At 46.0% G+C, this 12,579-nt stretch overlaps 1 protein-coding gene and 1 long non-coding RNA gene across 2 annotated transcripts in view; both read right to left on the bottom strand.

Moving 5' to 3' along the window:
* LOC137443428 (WD repeat and coiled-coil-containing protein-like) overlaps positions 1-4,590 on the bottom strand; it is a 113,694-nt gene extending 109,104 nt beyond the window's left edge. Inside the window, 1 exon segment of the mRNA XM_068143134.1 lies at positions 2,427-4,590. Within this exon segment, the coding sequence (XP_067999235.1) occupies positions 2,427-4,286 (1,860 nt within the window). The 5' untranslated portion in view covers positions 4,287-4,590.
* Positions 1-9,472, bottom strand: part of LOC137443429 (uncharacterized) — a 46,758-nt gene extending 37,286 nt beyond the window's left edge. Inside the window, exon 1 of the long non-coding RNA XR_010987875.1 lies at positions 9,202-9,472. This is a non-coding gene — a long non-coding RNA (uncharacterized lncRNA). The remainder of the gene's footprint in view (positions 1-9,201) is intronic.
* Between the last annotated feature and the right edge of the window lie 3,107 nt (positions 9,473-12,579).

The following is a 12,579-nucleotide window of genomic DNA, read 5'->3' as shown; positions in this document are numbered from 1 at the left end:
TGTGCAAGAAGGGTGTATGGTAAAGGGCAGGTCAGCGACACACATATGGTCTTTGTCCCCTGCACTGTTAAAATATCTGCCCTCTCAAAGGCAACTGCTTATTTGAGATGTTTTGTGATTCTTCACCATTTTGTAAAATACAGCAAATAACTTGAGCAGCAGAGAAATGATCAGGGCTCAGCACCTGAGGTGAGGATCCCTGTTCACCTGTTAACCATTTCTGAATTGAACATACTCTGACTGAAGTCGAAACAGCATTTTTCGGCCAAACTTTCCAATGTTGTTTGTAATTCAGAAGTCACGTGTTCTTCTTGCCACAAACCATCAGTGATCAAAATGTGTAGGTAAAATTGTAGCATTACTTTAATTTGAAAAGCACTCCACAGAAATGTAGCTAATCCAGCTCTTGGAACACCAAGACAAGCCAATTCCTAACTCAGATTCCAATTATATATAAAGAGAGGCCTGAATATAAAACCTTAACAAAATTTAAAATAGGCTTCTAAACAAACACCTCAGATGAATGACACACTAGAAGGAAACTTTCACTTCTCAGAGTGACTTAAGAAAGACAGGAAAATTGGAGCTAATGCAGTTAAATGTTTACAGTAGAAAACAATTAAGAGACTGTGGGGATATGATCAAGGACCTAAGAGTTCAGCGCTACAAAAATTGAGAATAACTTTTTGCCATAATAAAGCTGAAAAATAAGAGATTATTGAAAGGACAACAACAGTTTAAATGACTTAGAATAGTAAGGTTTATTAATCTGAATTCTAGAAGAGATCTAGTAGATTTGTGCCACGCTTTGATAATCGGGTAACTTACACTTTCTAGCATGATATTTGGAAATGCCTTCCACAGATAATGTGGAAAGTGTCTTCCACATGCAACTTGCTTTTAAACCCATTTTGAAGCTATGTTAATATAATTATCTATTGCTCATAATACTACTTAGGAATGTCTGATTGCCAAAGTATTTTCATGCTTCAGCCTGTTGTCTGCACAGAAAGCTGGGAGGCTGATACCAATTCCCATACATGGAAAGGTTCACTTGTCTAAATCTTTAAACAGAAAGTTTCAGAACTGACAAGGAAAAACATTACTTTCCTAGAACTTCAAACAAGTCTAATTCTACAACTGAACAGACATGGCCTCTCTGAAGTCCCGCTAGCCTCTGTGTAGAACTTGGGTCAAAGACAGAGAGCTCAGTCCAGTGTGAAGTGGGGACAGGGGCTGCACACTCCTTAATATATTACATGACTTTAAAAACACTGAGCACCTGCAGAGTAATGAGATTCGTAGCATTTCCTCCCCTTTCAGTAGGTGGGGCTACCTAATCTTAATGACCATGAGAATGGTCCTTTTTTCACCAGAAATGCTCTGCTTTTACCACTGGTGCAGAGAACTGTGCAAGAATGAAACCTACACTACAGCATCCATCTGAAATGGCAATAGTTACAGATAAACTTTTAAACTGGACTCTTGTGTATCTGAAATTCTTCCCTCATTCTATCTCCCATTAGAGAGAAATACAAATACATAGTTTCAAAAGAACTGTAAAGAGGGACTAAGATACAATTTCAGAAAGAGTAGGAAAGGACAAGAACAAGCCAGGCTTATGTAAAGCCTAAGCAAATCTAAATAAGACTCCTGTTGGATTTATCTGAGTGCAACAACATTGTATGTTGTGACCGTTTGAGGCTGTGCCTTTAAGAAAGGGAATATGGTGGACAGAAGTTGGTAAACGGAAAGAATAATCTAAACTAATTTCATTGGTGAAGTGGGAGGAAGCACCTTCTGAACTGGGAGTGAACTGGGCATTCCAGCACTTTTCTATCAGTCTTGCTTCCGCTCCTCCACAGTGCAGCATCTCTCTCTGTGCTGGGCTTTCTGCCAAGACTTCAGCCTTGAAACCGATAAGATATAAGGCCTGTATTAACTGCTTTCCAATTAACACAAAACTGCTTTTAACTTCTTTCTTTCTCTTTCTCTCTCTTCTAACCTACTCTGGGGAAAGGGGGGAGAGAGGGGAGAGCAGAGGTGGGGAACCCCCCTCGGCAAGGGGGGTTACTCTCATTTCTGTGTTACTTTATTGTATATCTTTGTATATATTGTAAATATTGTAAATTTGTATATATTCCCCTGCATATCCCACATTGCTTTGTAAATATACAGCTCCACTGCTTTGCTAATTCAGCTTGTGAGTTTTTTTTCCTTTCCCTTCAATTTTTCTTTCCCCTTACTTACAGGGGGGAGGGAAGAGGCTTCTTGGCCTTACCCTTCTACCCCACCACATATGTACTAAATCTGCATGAACTAAACATTCTAAGTGTACTCTGACAAGAGCTCATGCTTTAAATCCCTACACACAACATACATCTAAAACCAGATTTTATCATTAAAGCTTACAATACTAAAATTACCTGGCAAGTGATGTTAATAAAAGAGGGTTCCTGAGAAGAAGGGTACACTGGAAGATTTCTCTTCCCAGATTTGAGCAGCTCAGTTAACTCAGACAGATGACGCTGTAGTTCTGTGACGTTAACAGACAGTTTTTCTATGTTTTTCAAAAAGTAACTTGCCTCCTTTTCACTGAAGAGGTTATTCTTGTAAGAACTTGGTATTTTGGAAGCTGCATCTGCCTGCCTTTTTGGAGATGTTGGCTTGTTAGGAAACGCTAGTGATGCGGCAGACAGTGCCACAGTCCGATTAACTGGTTCAGCATCTAGAGACTCAACAGCTGGGTGAAAATTCAGGGAAATCTTTTTATCTTTGAGGTCATTCAAGCTCAACAACAAGCTCTGTTCATTAACAGGACTCTTAATTTCTTCTATAAGTTTCCTTCTGCAGGTAGGGGACTGAACAGCAGCACGATCTGGTATCAAGAGTCCATGGCCGAGAGGGTGAACGTCTGCAGAGAGGTCGTGAGGTATGTTTGAAAGGTTCAAATTGGAGCTCCCATTCAGTGGGGCAGATGTTGAACGACCCATTTCAAACACCAGTTCTTTAATCATCAGTCGGATCATGTATTTGTCTGATCTTGAAGAGGGAAGAAACGCAGGGTCACTGAATTTTTGTCTTCCAACCAGTATCAGTAACAATTTATCGGTCAAGAAGCACAAACCCTTTGGTTTCTCATTTTTCCCTAGCTGAATTTGTTGAATATTAGGTAAAGAGGATGAAGTCAGCGAATAGACTAAAATAACATTGCAAGTATTGGAGGCAACTGACACAGTTTGAGTTTTGGGGTCAAAAGCCATTATATCAAGAACCAGAATGCCTGGGATACTACCCTTTTTCGTAGAGGTAACCTTTCTTTCAAAAGTCACCAAGATGAGATGTGAAGAATCTTGGCCACTTCCCATTAGGTAGTCCTTGGGTCTCAGATGAAGGAGGGGACTGGAATCAGCATCCTGCTTGCTAGACAGTATGTGAGTTAGATCCACAGGAGATGTAACAACAGGCAAGGGCTTCTCAGAGTCCAGTGACTTTTTCCCCCCATCCATGGAATTTTCCTCCTCACTGCCTAAGCTGGACTGTGAGGGGAAGGACTCTGTTTCAATGCTTGCTGGAACTTCAAATGCAGCACCAGCATTTAAGCCACAGATCTTGTCTAGAGGAAGCTCAGTGGCAACAGCAAGTCAGAAATTCAGAGCTTCCACAGCACAGATGTAGCCTCCCACATCAAAGATAGGGCAAAAAGAACAAGCATTGAGTGTTTTCTGAGCATCATCCCAAATGTAGGAATGAAGGGCACTGCCTACTCCCACTACCAAGCGATTGCCTGCCTTGGTCCAACATGCACAGTGGATCAGACCGCTGCCTTTAATGTCTGCTTTAATTCTGGAGTTGTTGAGATGCATAGAGTGCAAGACAGAGGCATCCTGTGTAGTTAGCACAGCCAAAATCTCCTTCTTTGGATGCCACACGCAGCCTTGGGGGAGCACAGGAAACAGCTCGCTGATGTCACATATCTGCGACACTAAGAGCTTATTTCTTTCTGTGGCATTAAAGCAGAGCTCCCAAATGGTGATGTGCTTTTTATGTTGAACAGCAAGCAGATCTGGGGCATAAGGGGGACAGAGGCCCCAGTAGAGTCCATGGACATGTTCAAACTGACCAACAACACTTGAGTCACCAAATTTTGGTTCTCCATTATGAAGGTGTAAAGAAGTTAGTATCACTTGTTTCCCATCTGTCCAGGCAATACCATGCACAGGGTGAATTGCTTGGTACAGGGCATTAAGGCCAGTTCTCAGAAGCTTTGCCTTTCCAAGCTCCATGATCTTTAATGTGAGGCATCTAAACAAATCAGAAGAAAAACAACAAACAAACAACAACCCACACAATTTTAAGAAAAAGAATCTTTGCTGTTTACATAGGCTTAGCCTGATGCATTTTCATCACAAGACCAGTCCTTTCATTCTAATCCACAGCCTGCTGCTTCTCAGAGTATTTTTCTAATTACTTCACTATTAAAAAAATTCCAAATCTCACCTCTTACTCAGCTCCACAGACCACTTGTGATCAGATAAAATAATCCCTTATAAGTATGGCCAGGCATCAATGTATTATCTACAAATCTGTATTAAGGGTGCTGAGAGAGCTGGCAGATGAGCTGGCCAAGCCACTCTCCATAATTTTCCAGCAGTCCTGGCTCACTGGTGAGGTCCCAGAGGACTGGAAGCTGGCCAACGTGGTGCCCATCCATAAGAAGGGCCGGTTGGATGAGCCAGGGAATTACAGGCCTGTCAGCCTGACCTCAGTGCCAGGCAAGATCATGGAACAGGTCATCCTGAGTGCAATAACACAACACTTACAGGATGGCCAAGGGATCAGGCCTAGCCAGCATGGATTTAGGAAGGGCAGGTCCTGCCTGACCAACCTGATCTCCTTCTATGATCAGGTGACCCGTCTGGTGGATGTGGGGAGGCCTGTTGATGTAGTCTACCTGGACCTCATCAAGGCCTTTGACACTGTCCCCCATAGCAAACTGCTGGCCAAGCTGTCAGCCCATGGCTTGGACGGGAGCACACTGCGATGGGTTAGGAACTGGCTGGATGGCCGAGCCCAGAGAGTGGTGGTGAATGGTGCCACATCCAGCTGGCAGCCAGTCACTAGTGGTGTGCCCCAAGGATCAGTGCTGGGCCCTGTGCTCTTTAACATCTTTATTGATGACCTGGATGAGGGCATTGAGTCCATCATCAGTAAATTTGCTGACGACACCAAGCTGGGGGCAAGAGTTGATCTGCTGGAGGGTAGAGAGGCTCTGCAGAGGGACCTCGACAGGCTGGACAGATGGGCAGAATCCAACGGCATGAGATTTAACACATCCAAGTGCCGAGTTCTGCACCTTGGCCACAACAACCCCATGCAGTGCTACAGGCTGGGGTCAGAATGGCTAGAGAGCAGCCAGGCAGAGAGGGACCTGGGGGTGCTGGTTGATGGTAGGCTTAACATGAGCCTGCAGTGTGCTCAGGCAGCCAAGAGGGCCAATGGCATCCTGGCCTGCATCAAGAACAGTGTGGCCAGCAGAAGCAGGGAGGTCATTCTGCCCCTGTACACTGCACTGGTTAGGCCGCACCTCGAGTACTGTGTCCAGTTCTGGGCCCCTCAGTTTAGGAAGGATGTTGACTTGCTGGAACGAGTCCAGAGAAGAGCAACAAAGTTGGTGAGGGGTTTGGAACACAAGCCCTATGAGGAAAGACTGAGGGAGCTGGGGCTGCTTAGCCTGGAGAAGAGGAGACTCAGGGGTGACCTTATCACTCTCTACAACTACCTGAAGGGAGGTTGTAGACAGGCTGATAATGGTCTCTTCTCCCAGGCACCCAGTACCAGAACAAGAGGACACAGTCTCAGGCTGCACCAGGGGAGGTTCAGGTTGGATGTTAGGAAGAAGTTCTATACAGAAAGAGTGATTGCGCTATGGAATGGGTTGCCCGGGGAGGTGGTGGAGTCGCCGTCATTGAAGGTGTTCAGAAGGAGACTTGATGGGGTGCTGGGTGCCATGGGTTAGCTGTTTGGGTGGGTTGGATTGGTTGATGGGTTGGACGCGATGATCTTGAAGGTCTCTTCCAACCTGGTTTGGTTTATTCTAATAAAGGTTTATTCTAATAAAGTGGGTAAGAACGAGGCATTTGTATGGTTATTCCAGAAAGCTCTCTAAAAAGCAAACGCAATTTTGAAGAAAGTTAGGATCAAAGTAGATTCTTCTGAGGAAATTAATGAGAACAGGACTTAAAAGAACTTAGAACACATGTAGACGACGGAGATAGGAATCAATACGACTGACCAATGTGATCCAGTATTGTTCCTTTATTGTTCAAGTGTTGCAGGCCGATGGTGCAGGCCTGAGGTGCAGGCCTATGGAGCAGGCCTGTAGTGCAAGTATAGCATTGTAAAGTGTAGAAGAAACAGGAGACAGGAAAGGCAGAAGTGCGTAGCAAAGCAACTGCTAGAACTTATATAAACTCGGAGTGCCCTGTTGGCATAGCTCCATTGGTTCCCTATGAGTGACCACACATCGCACTATTACAGATTATTGGTCTAACTACTAATGACACAACGAGGTTTGTTGATGCAGGTGCATGTCCTGTTGTCCCAAGATAACTGTCCATGTTTATAGCTACCAGTGTCTTGGTTTAGTTACATGCTGCAGGCACAGCACTGTTTTGCTCCACTGCTAGCTGGCTCTGCATTTATGCTGAGCATGGCCTACCACCATGTCAGGCACTAGGCCTGCACTGCCAGATTGCTCACACTGCTCGTCGCTGGCATTGCCACAAACACAGGAGGGAGACAGGCCCATCTACCATACTCTAATAGCATAGGAATGACTCTCAGTCTTCAACATCCTCTAATATAGTGATTTTCTTTTGTTTTTTCCCCTTTTCCCAAGTGATTTAACACCTTTTTGTCAAAGTTCACAAACCACTTTGTAGCTCATTAGTGTTGGCTGGGTCGAAAAGACAACAGCAGTAGGCAGCTGGCAATGCCTGCAGACTGGTATTTTCACACACTGGAGTATCCATGCAAAAATATGCATACATTTTTAATATCTGGAGTTATTCTGGGGACATCTTTTATCATTTGGATGCTGCTTTAGGAGTACTAATTTTCATAGTGCCTTGCAAAGTAGAAACTACTATTTTGCAGGTAGGAAATAATCCAGAAAACCATCATTCCATTGTTTTTTGGGGGGAAAAAAAAAAAGTTACATGAATTGCCTGATGCCTCAAGAGAAGCCTTTTGAGTTCTCTCTGCATAGCCTAACAGCTTCAATAGGGAGAATGGGAAACTGCTAGCAATCATTATTCTCAGTGATCTGTAATTAGGTGTCTGGAACATGCAGAAGCCATATGCAAGGCACCAAATCTTCAGAAAGGTTCAGGATTTTACACATATGTCTAGCTTTTGAGCTGTGAGCACAGGAGCCAATTCAAAGGTGTTGGTGGTTTCCTCACTAATGATTCTCTGTAGGATTTGGCTCATTTGCAAAGTCATGGCACAGAATGAGTTGCAGCTTTATTAGGAAACATGAATCAAACAAGAAGAAAATGTTTGAGAAAGTCAAATTGGAAGGCTTTGTCACTATGTGCAGGCTCTGCCAGTACTTGGTATTTTAATTAACTACTTGTGAATAACCCTAAAACTTGGGGGAAGGAGATTGGAAGAGCAGATTTCCAAGTCTAAAATCTGATAGAAAAAGTTGTAATGATCAAGATAACTTATTCTCAAAGTAGTAAAAAGTACAAAATAATACACTTATTCAGCAACAACAACAAAAAACCCCATGGATCTCTCTTCAGAATAATTCCCTAGGTAGCAGTATAGCAAAAAGGGCTCTGATTTACAGTGGATCACAAATTGATTATTTCATTAATGTGAGAATGTTGACAAATGAAACAGTATCATTCTGGAATGTTTTTGAGATGGATGCCATACACATGGGAGATAACTTGCTCAATTTCTCAGAGCTATCAGTATCCTCTAGAGTACTGCACCTCGTCCTGAGTTTAACAGTTTAAGGATGATGAAAATGCTTAACAGAGCTCAGGGACCACAGAAGTGAAGTGGGTTCACTCAAGTTTGGATAAGTTTGTGAGAGGAAATTTGCAAACACCCATCTGCTGATCCATCATTCTCCAGGTGTGCTATGGAGAGTGCAAGAAAATAATCAGCTTAGTTTCAACAAAGGAGATTTAGGTCAGCTATTAAGGAAAATTCTAACTATAAATGATAGCTAAGCATTGAAGCAGGTTACCTTGGAAAGGGGGAGAAGGCACTCCATAAATTTCATAATCTCTAAGAGCCAATTAGGTAAATGTCTGTCAGGCATAAGTTTAAGTAGACTGGATCCTGCCTCACAGTAATACAGCACTTGAGATACTTCCCAATCAACCTCTTCACCATCTACTTGGTTATCCTCTAAACTCCGGTATAACTGATCTCAATCTCATTAAGCAACCACCACCTGGAGTAAGGCAAAGCGTTATACACTACTGGGCAACACTTATCCACGCAAGGGAGATGACACCATGCCTCATAAGATGCCCTATGATACTAAGCCTCCGGGCCACGCGGAGAGCCTCCTGTGATAGCAAAAGACGATTCACACTGTCCCCCACAGACCTGATAAAACAAACGCAGCAAGATACCAACCGGCCATTGCACCCTGACAATTCGTGCCCAAACCCATCACTAGGCCCACCACTGCTCCCAGCAGTGCGGGCCATGGCACTCAGGGTGCTGAGACATGCCACCATCGGCGAGGCACCCGCCAACCCGCAGGCAACCCCCTTTGCAGCCACCCCGGGCCTCGCTTCACGCCCTCGCATCCCAACCCGTCCAGGTAAACGCCGAGTTCCCCTGGGGCTGGTGTCTCAGGCATGTGGAGAGGCCAGGATGCTCGGTAAAACACGGCGCCTGTGTCCAGCCCCTCTGAGCAGCCGGCGGAGCACCGAGAAGACGCTGCGGGGATACGCCGGTGGCCGCCGTCGCGGCGGGGCACCAGGCTGCCATAGAAAGTATCAAGAGAGAGCGCCAAAACTCGCTTGCCAGTGCCACTTCCTCCACGCCGCCACCCCTTCGCACTAGCGACCGGCCGCTTCCTGCACAGGCCCGCCCGCACCAACATTCCCCACCTCCCTCCACAGCCCGTCCACTCCTTCTCCTCCCTGCCACGACCAGCAGCCTCACCTGTCCTGCAGCTCAACCCCGTGACAGTGTCCCCACAGCCATAGAACGCAGCACGCCGCTTGACTGTAGCGGGTACCTCCCGGGCTCGGCTCGGCCCGGCCCCACCTCCTGCCCCGGCACCGGCCCGCCTCCCGGCCCTGCCCGGGCCTGGCCCTGCGCAGGCCGGCACCGCCCCGCGGCAGAGGGCGAGCAGTAGCACGCTGACCCGACGTTCAGCTCTAGCCGGGCACCACAGAGCTCAATGACCCAACAGGCGATGCCTGCAAGTGGCGGGCTGTAGAACCACAGCTCCCAGCAGGCAATGGGACCCATGACGTACACGTCTGCGCGCGCCCCACCCTCTCCGCGATCGCACTGGCTGCGCGAGCGGCCTCATCAGGCTGCCCCAAGGGTTGCCACTACCGAAGGCACCCAGGGCACCTGGTAAGGTCACGTACAGTGTGACGTGACCGAGTGTTGGGGAGTAAAATAGTTTACGTGTAGAAAATGTGTGATCGCTTAAAATTCGGGGGAATTGAAACTTGTTTTGCATTACTTAAAGTGAGTGACTTGAGTGCTGTGGCCTTAGCCTGCTGACCATAACTGAACTTTAGCATTGTCGAAATGGAGAAGTACTGGAACTCTTGTGGAATGAGATAAACTGGACCAAACCTGTAATTCAAGGAAAGGACCTTCAAGGAAAGAGAAACCATCCCATCTGAAGCCAAAAGACAGAGGAGATCTGGGTGCAGATAAGGTGGAAGGATGATGGAACTACACAAGTAGGAAGAATTTGAAAGATGTTACTCCAGTCATTGTGGAGGAAGAGACTTGGGGAAAAGTCTGTGCATGTCACATGGATAAGCACATGAACACTTCATGGGATAGACTGAGGCCTTTTTCACTTAAGTGAGTAAAACGTATGATACAGGACTATTCCAAATGTAACTTTGGTCCTGATAATTGCATCAGGCCTAACTTAAAAGTCTCTGAGACTTTCAGTTATATTGCCACAGTGCCACTTTGTCACTACTTAGTACTGCAGAGCAGTCTGATCGTTATACAGTTTTTTAAACCCATACTTCCGATAGAATGTTTAAACACGGTGCTTTAGAGAGCTGCCAAAGGTGTGAAAACAAAAATGCTTGAGATGGTCTCAAGGTCAAATACATAAGTACTTCAAACTTACCCAAAGAAGAACGCTAGGTGGTGACCTGGCAATATGGCATGAGTGCCTGTACAGAGTGGAAAAAATCAGAACTAAAGAATTCATTCACAGTATCACAGTATCACTTAGGTTGGAAAGGACCTCGGGGATCATCGAGTCCAACCTATCAACACAGACCCCATGACTAGACCATGGCACCAAGTGCCACGTCCAATCTCCCCTTGAACGCCTCCAGGGTCGATGACTCAACCACCTCCCTGGGCAACCGGTTCCAATGCCGAATGACTCGCTCGGTGAAGAACTTCCTCCTCACCTCGAGTCTGAACCTCCCCTGGCGCAGCTTGGGACTGTGTCCCCTTGTTCTGGTGCTGGTTGCCTGGGAGAAGAGGCCAACCCCTTCCTGGCTACAACCACCCTTCAGGTAGTTGTAGAGGGCAATGAGGTCACCCCTGAGCCTCCTCTTCTCCAGGCTAAACAATCCCAGCTCCCTCAGCCTCTCCTCATAGGGCTTGTGTTCAAGGCCTCTCACCAGCCTTGTTGCCCTTCTCTGGACACGCTCAAGTGTTTCGATGTCCTTCTTAAACTGAGGGGCCCAGAACTGGACACAGTACTCAAGGTGCAGCCTAACCAGAGCAGAGTACAGGGGCACTATGACCTCCCTGCTCCTGCTGGCCACACTATTCCTAATGCAGGCCAGGATGCTATTGGCCCTCCTGGCCACCTGGGCACACTGCTGGCTCATATTCAGGTGGCTGTCGATCAGCACACCCAGGTCCCTCTCTGTTTGGGAGCTCTCCAGCCACTCCGACCCCAGCCTATAGCTCTGCATGGGATTGCCGTAGCCAAAGTGCAGCACTCGGCACTTGGACTTGTTGAAAGCCATCCCATTGGACTCTGCCCATCTGTCCAGTCGGTCGAGGTCCCTCTGCAGAGCCTTTCTACCCTCTAATTGACTAACATCTGCCCCTAACTTTGTGTCATCTGCAAACTTGCTGATGACTGACTCTACCCCTTCATCCAGATCATCAACGAATATGTTGAAGAGGACAGGGCCCAGCACTGATCCCTGGGGGACACCACTGGTGACTGGCCTCCAGCTGGATGTGGCACCGTTCACTACCACTCCCTGGGCCCGGCCCTCCAGCCAGTTCCTAACCCAGCACAGAGTGTAATGGTCCAATCCACGGGCTGACAGCTTAGCCAGCAGTTTGCTGTGGGGGACGGTGTCAAAGGCCTTGCTGAAGTCTAGGTAGACCACATCCACAGGCCTCCCCATGTCCACCAGATGGGTTCACCTGATCATAGAAGGAGATCAGGTTGGAGAGGCAGGACCTGCCCTTCCTAAATCCATGTTGGCTGGACCTGAGCCCTTGGCCATCCTTCAGGTGCGCAGTTATTGCCGCCAGGATAATCTGCTGCCAGGATTCATTTACTGAAGGAAATTTTAACTTGATGATCTTTGAGGTCTCTTCCAACCTTGGTGATTCTGTGATTCAGTGATAAGTATTGTAAATAGCAGATACTGTTATTAGACACAAGGATGTTTTTCAGGTGTATCTGCAGGGTTAGAAACATGTTCTGCTTCAAACTGTTCTGTGTCATTTAGAAATCTGATAATGTCTGCCTTCACTATACTAAGTCTGTGAACCTCTGCTTTACTTATTTGATTATAATAATTTGTGCCGATTTCAGGGAAAGAAATTACTTCACCCGAATTTTTAAAGCAGTAATAAAACAAATAACTTCTTGCACACAATTTTAATGTAGAGTAGCAGGCAATCTAGTTAACCAAATAACAGTGAAGTAATAGACGTGTTTAATCATTAAAAGATCAGAATTATTTTGGTCTGCTTAAAATAATCTTTGTGAACAAGGTAGTACAATGTGCTCAGCTACAGAGCATACCTCTGGTCATAGGTGATTCAGAGTGCTGACTGTTTTGTCTGTGGGAGGATACTTGCATGGGACAGACTTTATTTAATTCAATTAATTGAAATTGTTTCTTTATACCAGGAATTGAAACTGTTCCTCATGATGTTTCTGACAGCATCACTGGGACAGTATTACTGCTAAACCTCCAAACCTATTAAATGCCTTCAGACCACAGATCTACCTTCTCAACCCAGCCTTGGTATGGGGTGAAGTATTGTAATTGGATTTTAGCATATCTGTGCCCTAGTAAGCAGGCTTGCCATGGTCCCCAGGAAAAGAAAAAAGATCCTCTGCAAGTA

The sequence above is a fragment of the Melanerpes formicivorus genome, unplaced genomic scaffold, assembly GCF_026170545.1.
Source record: "Melanerpes formicivorus ecotype bairdi unplaced genomic scaffold, bMelFor1.0.p_v2 SCAF_9, whole genome shotgun sequence".
Taxonomy (NCBI): Eukaryota; Metazoa; Chordata; class Aves; order Piciformes; family Picidae; genus Melanerpes; species Melanerpes formicivorus.
This window is presented reverse-complemented; position numbering and strand designations above follow the sequence as displayed.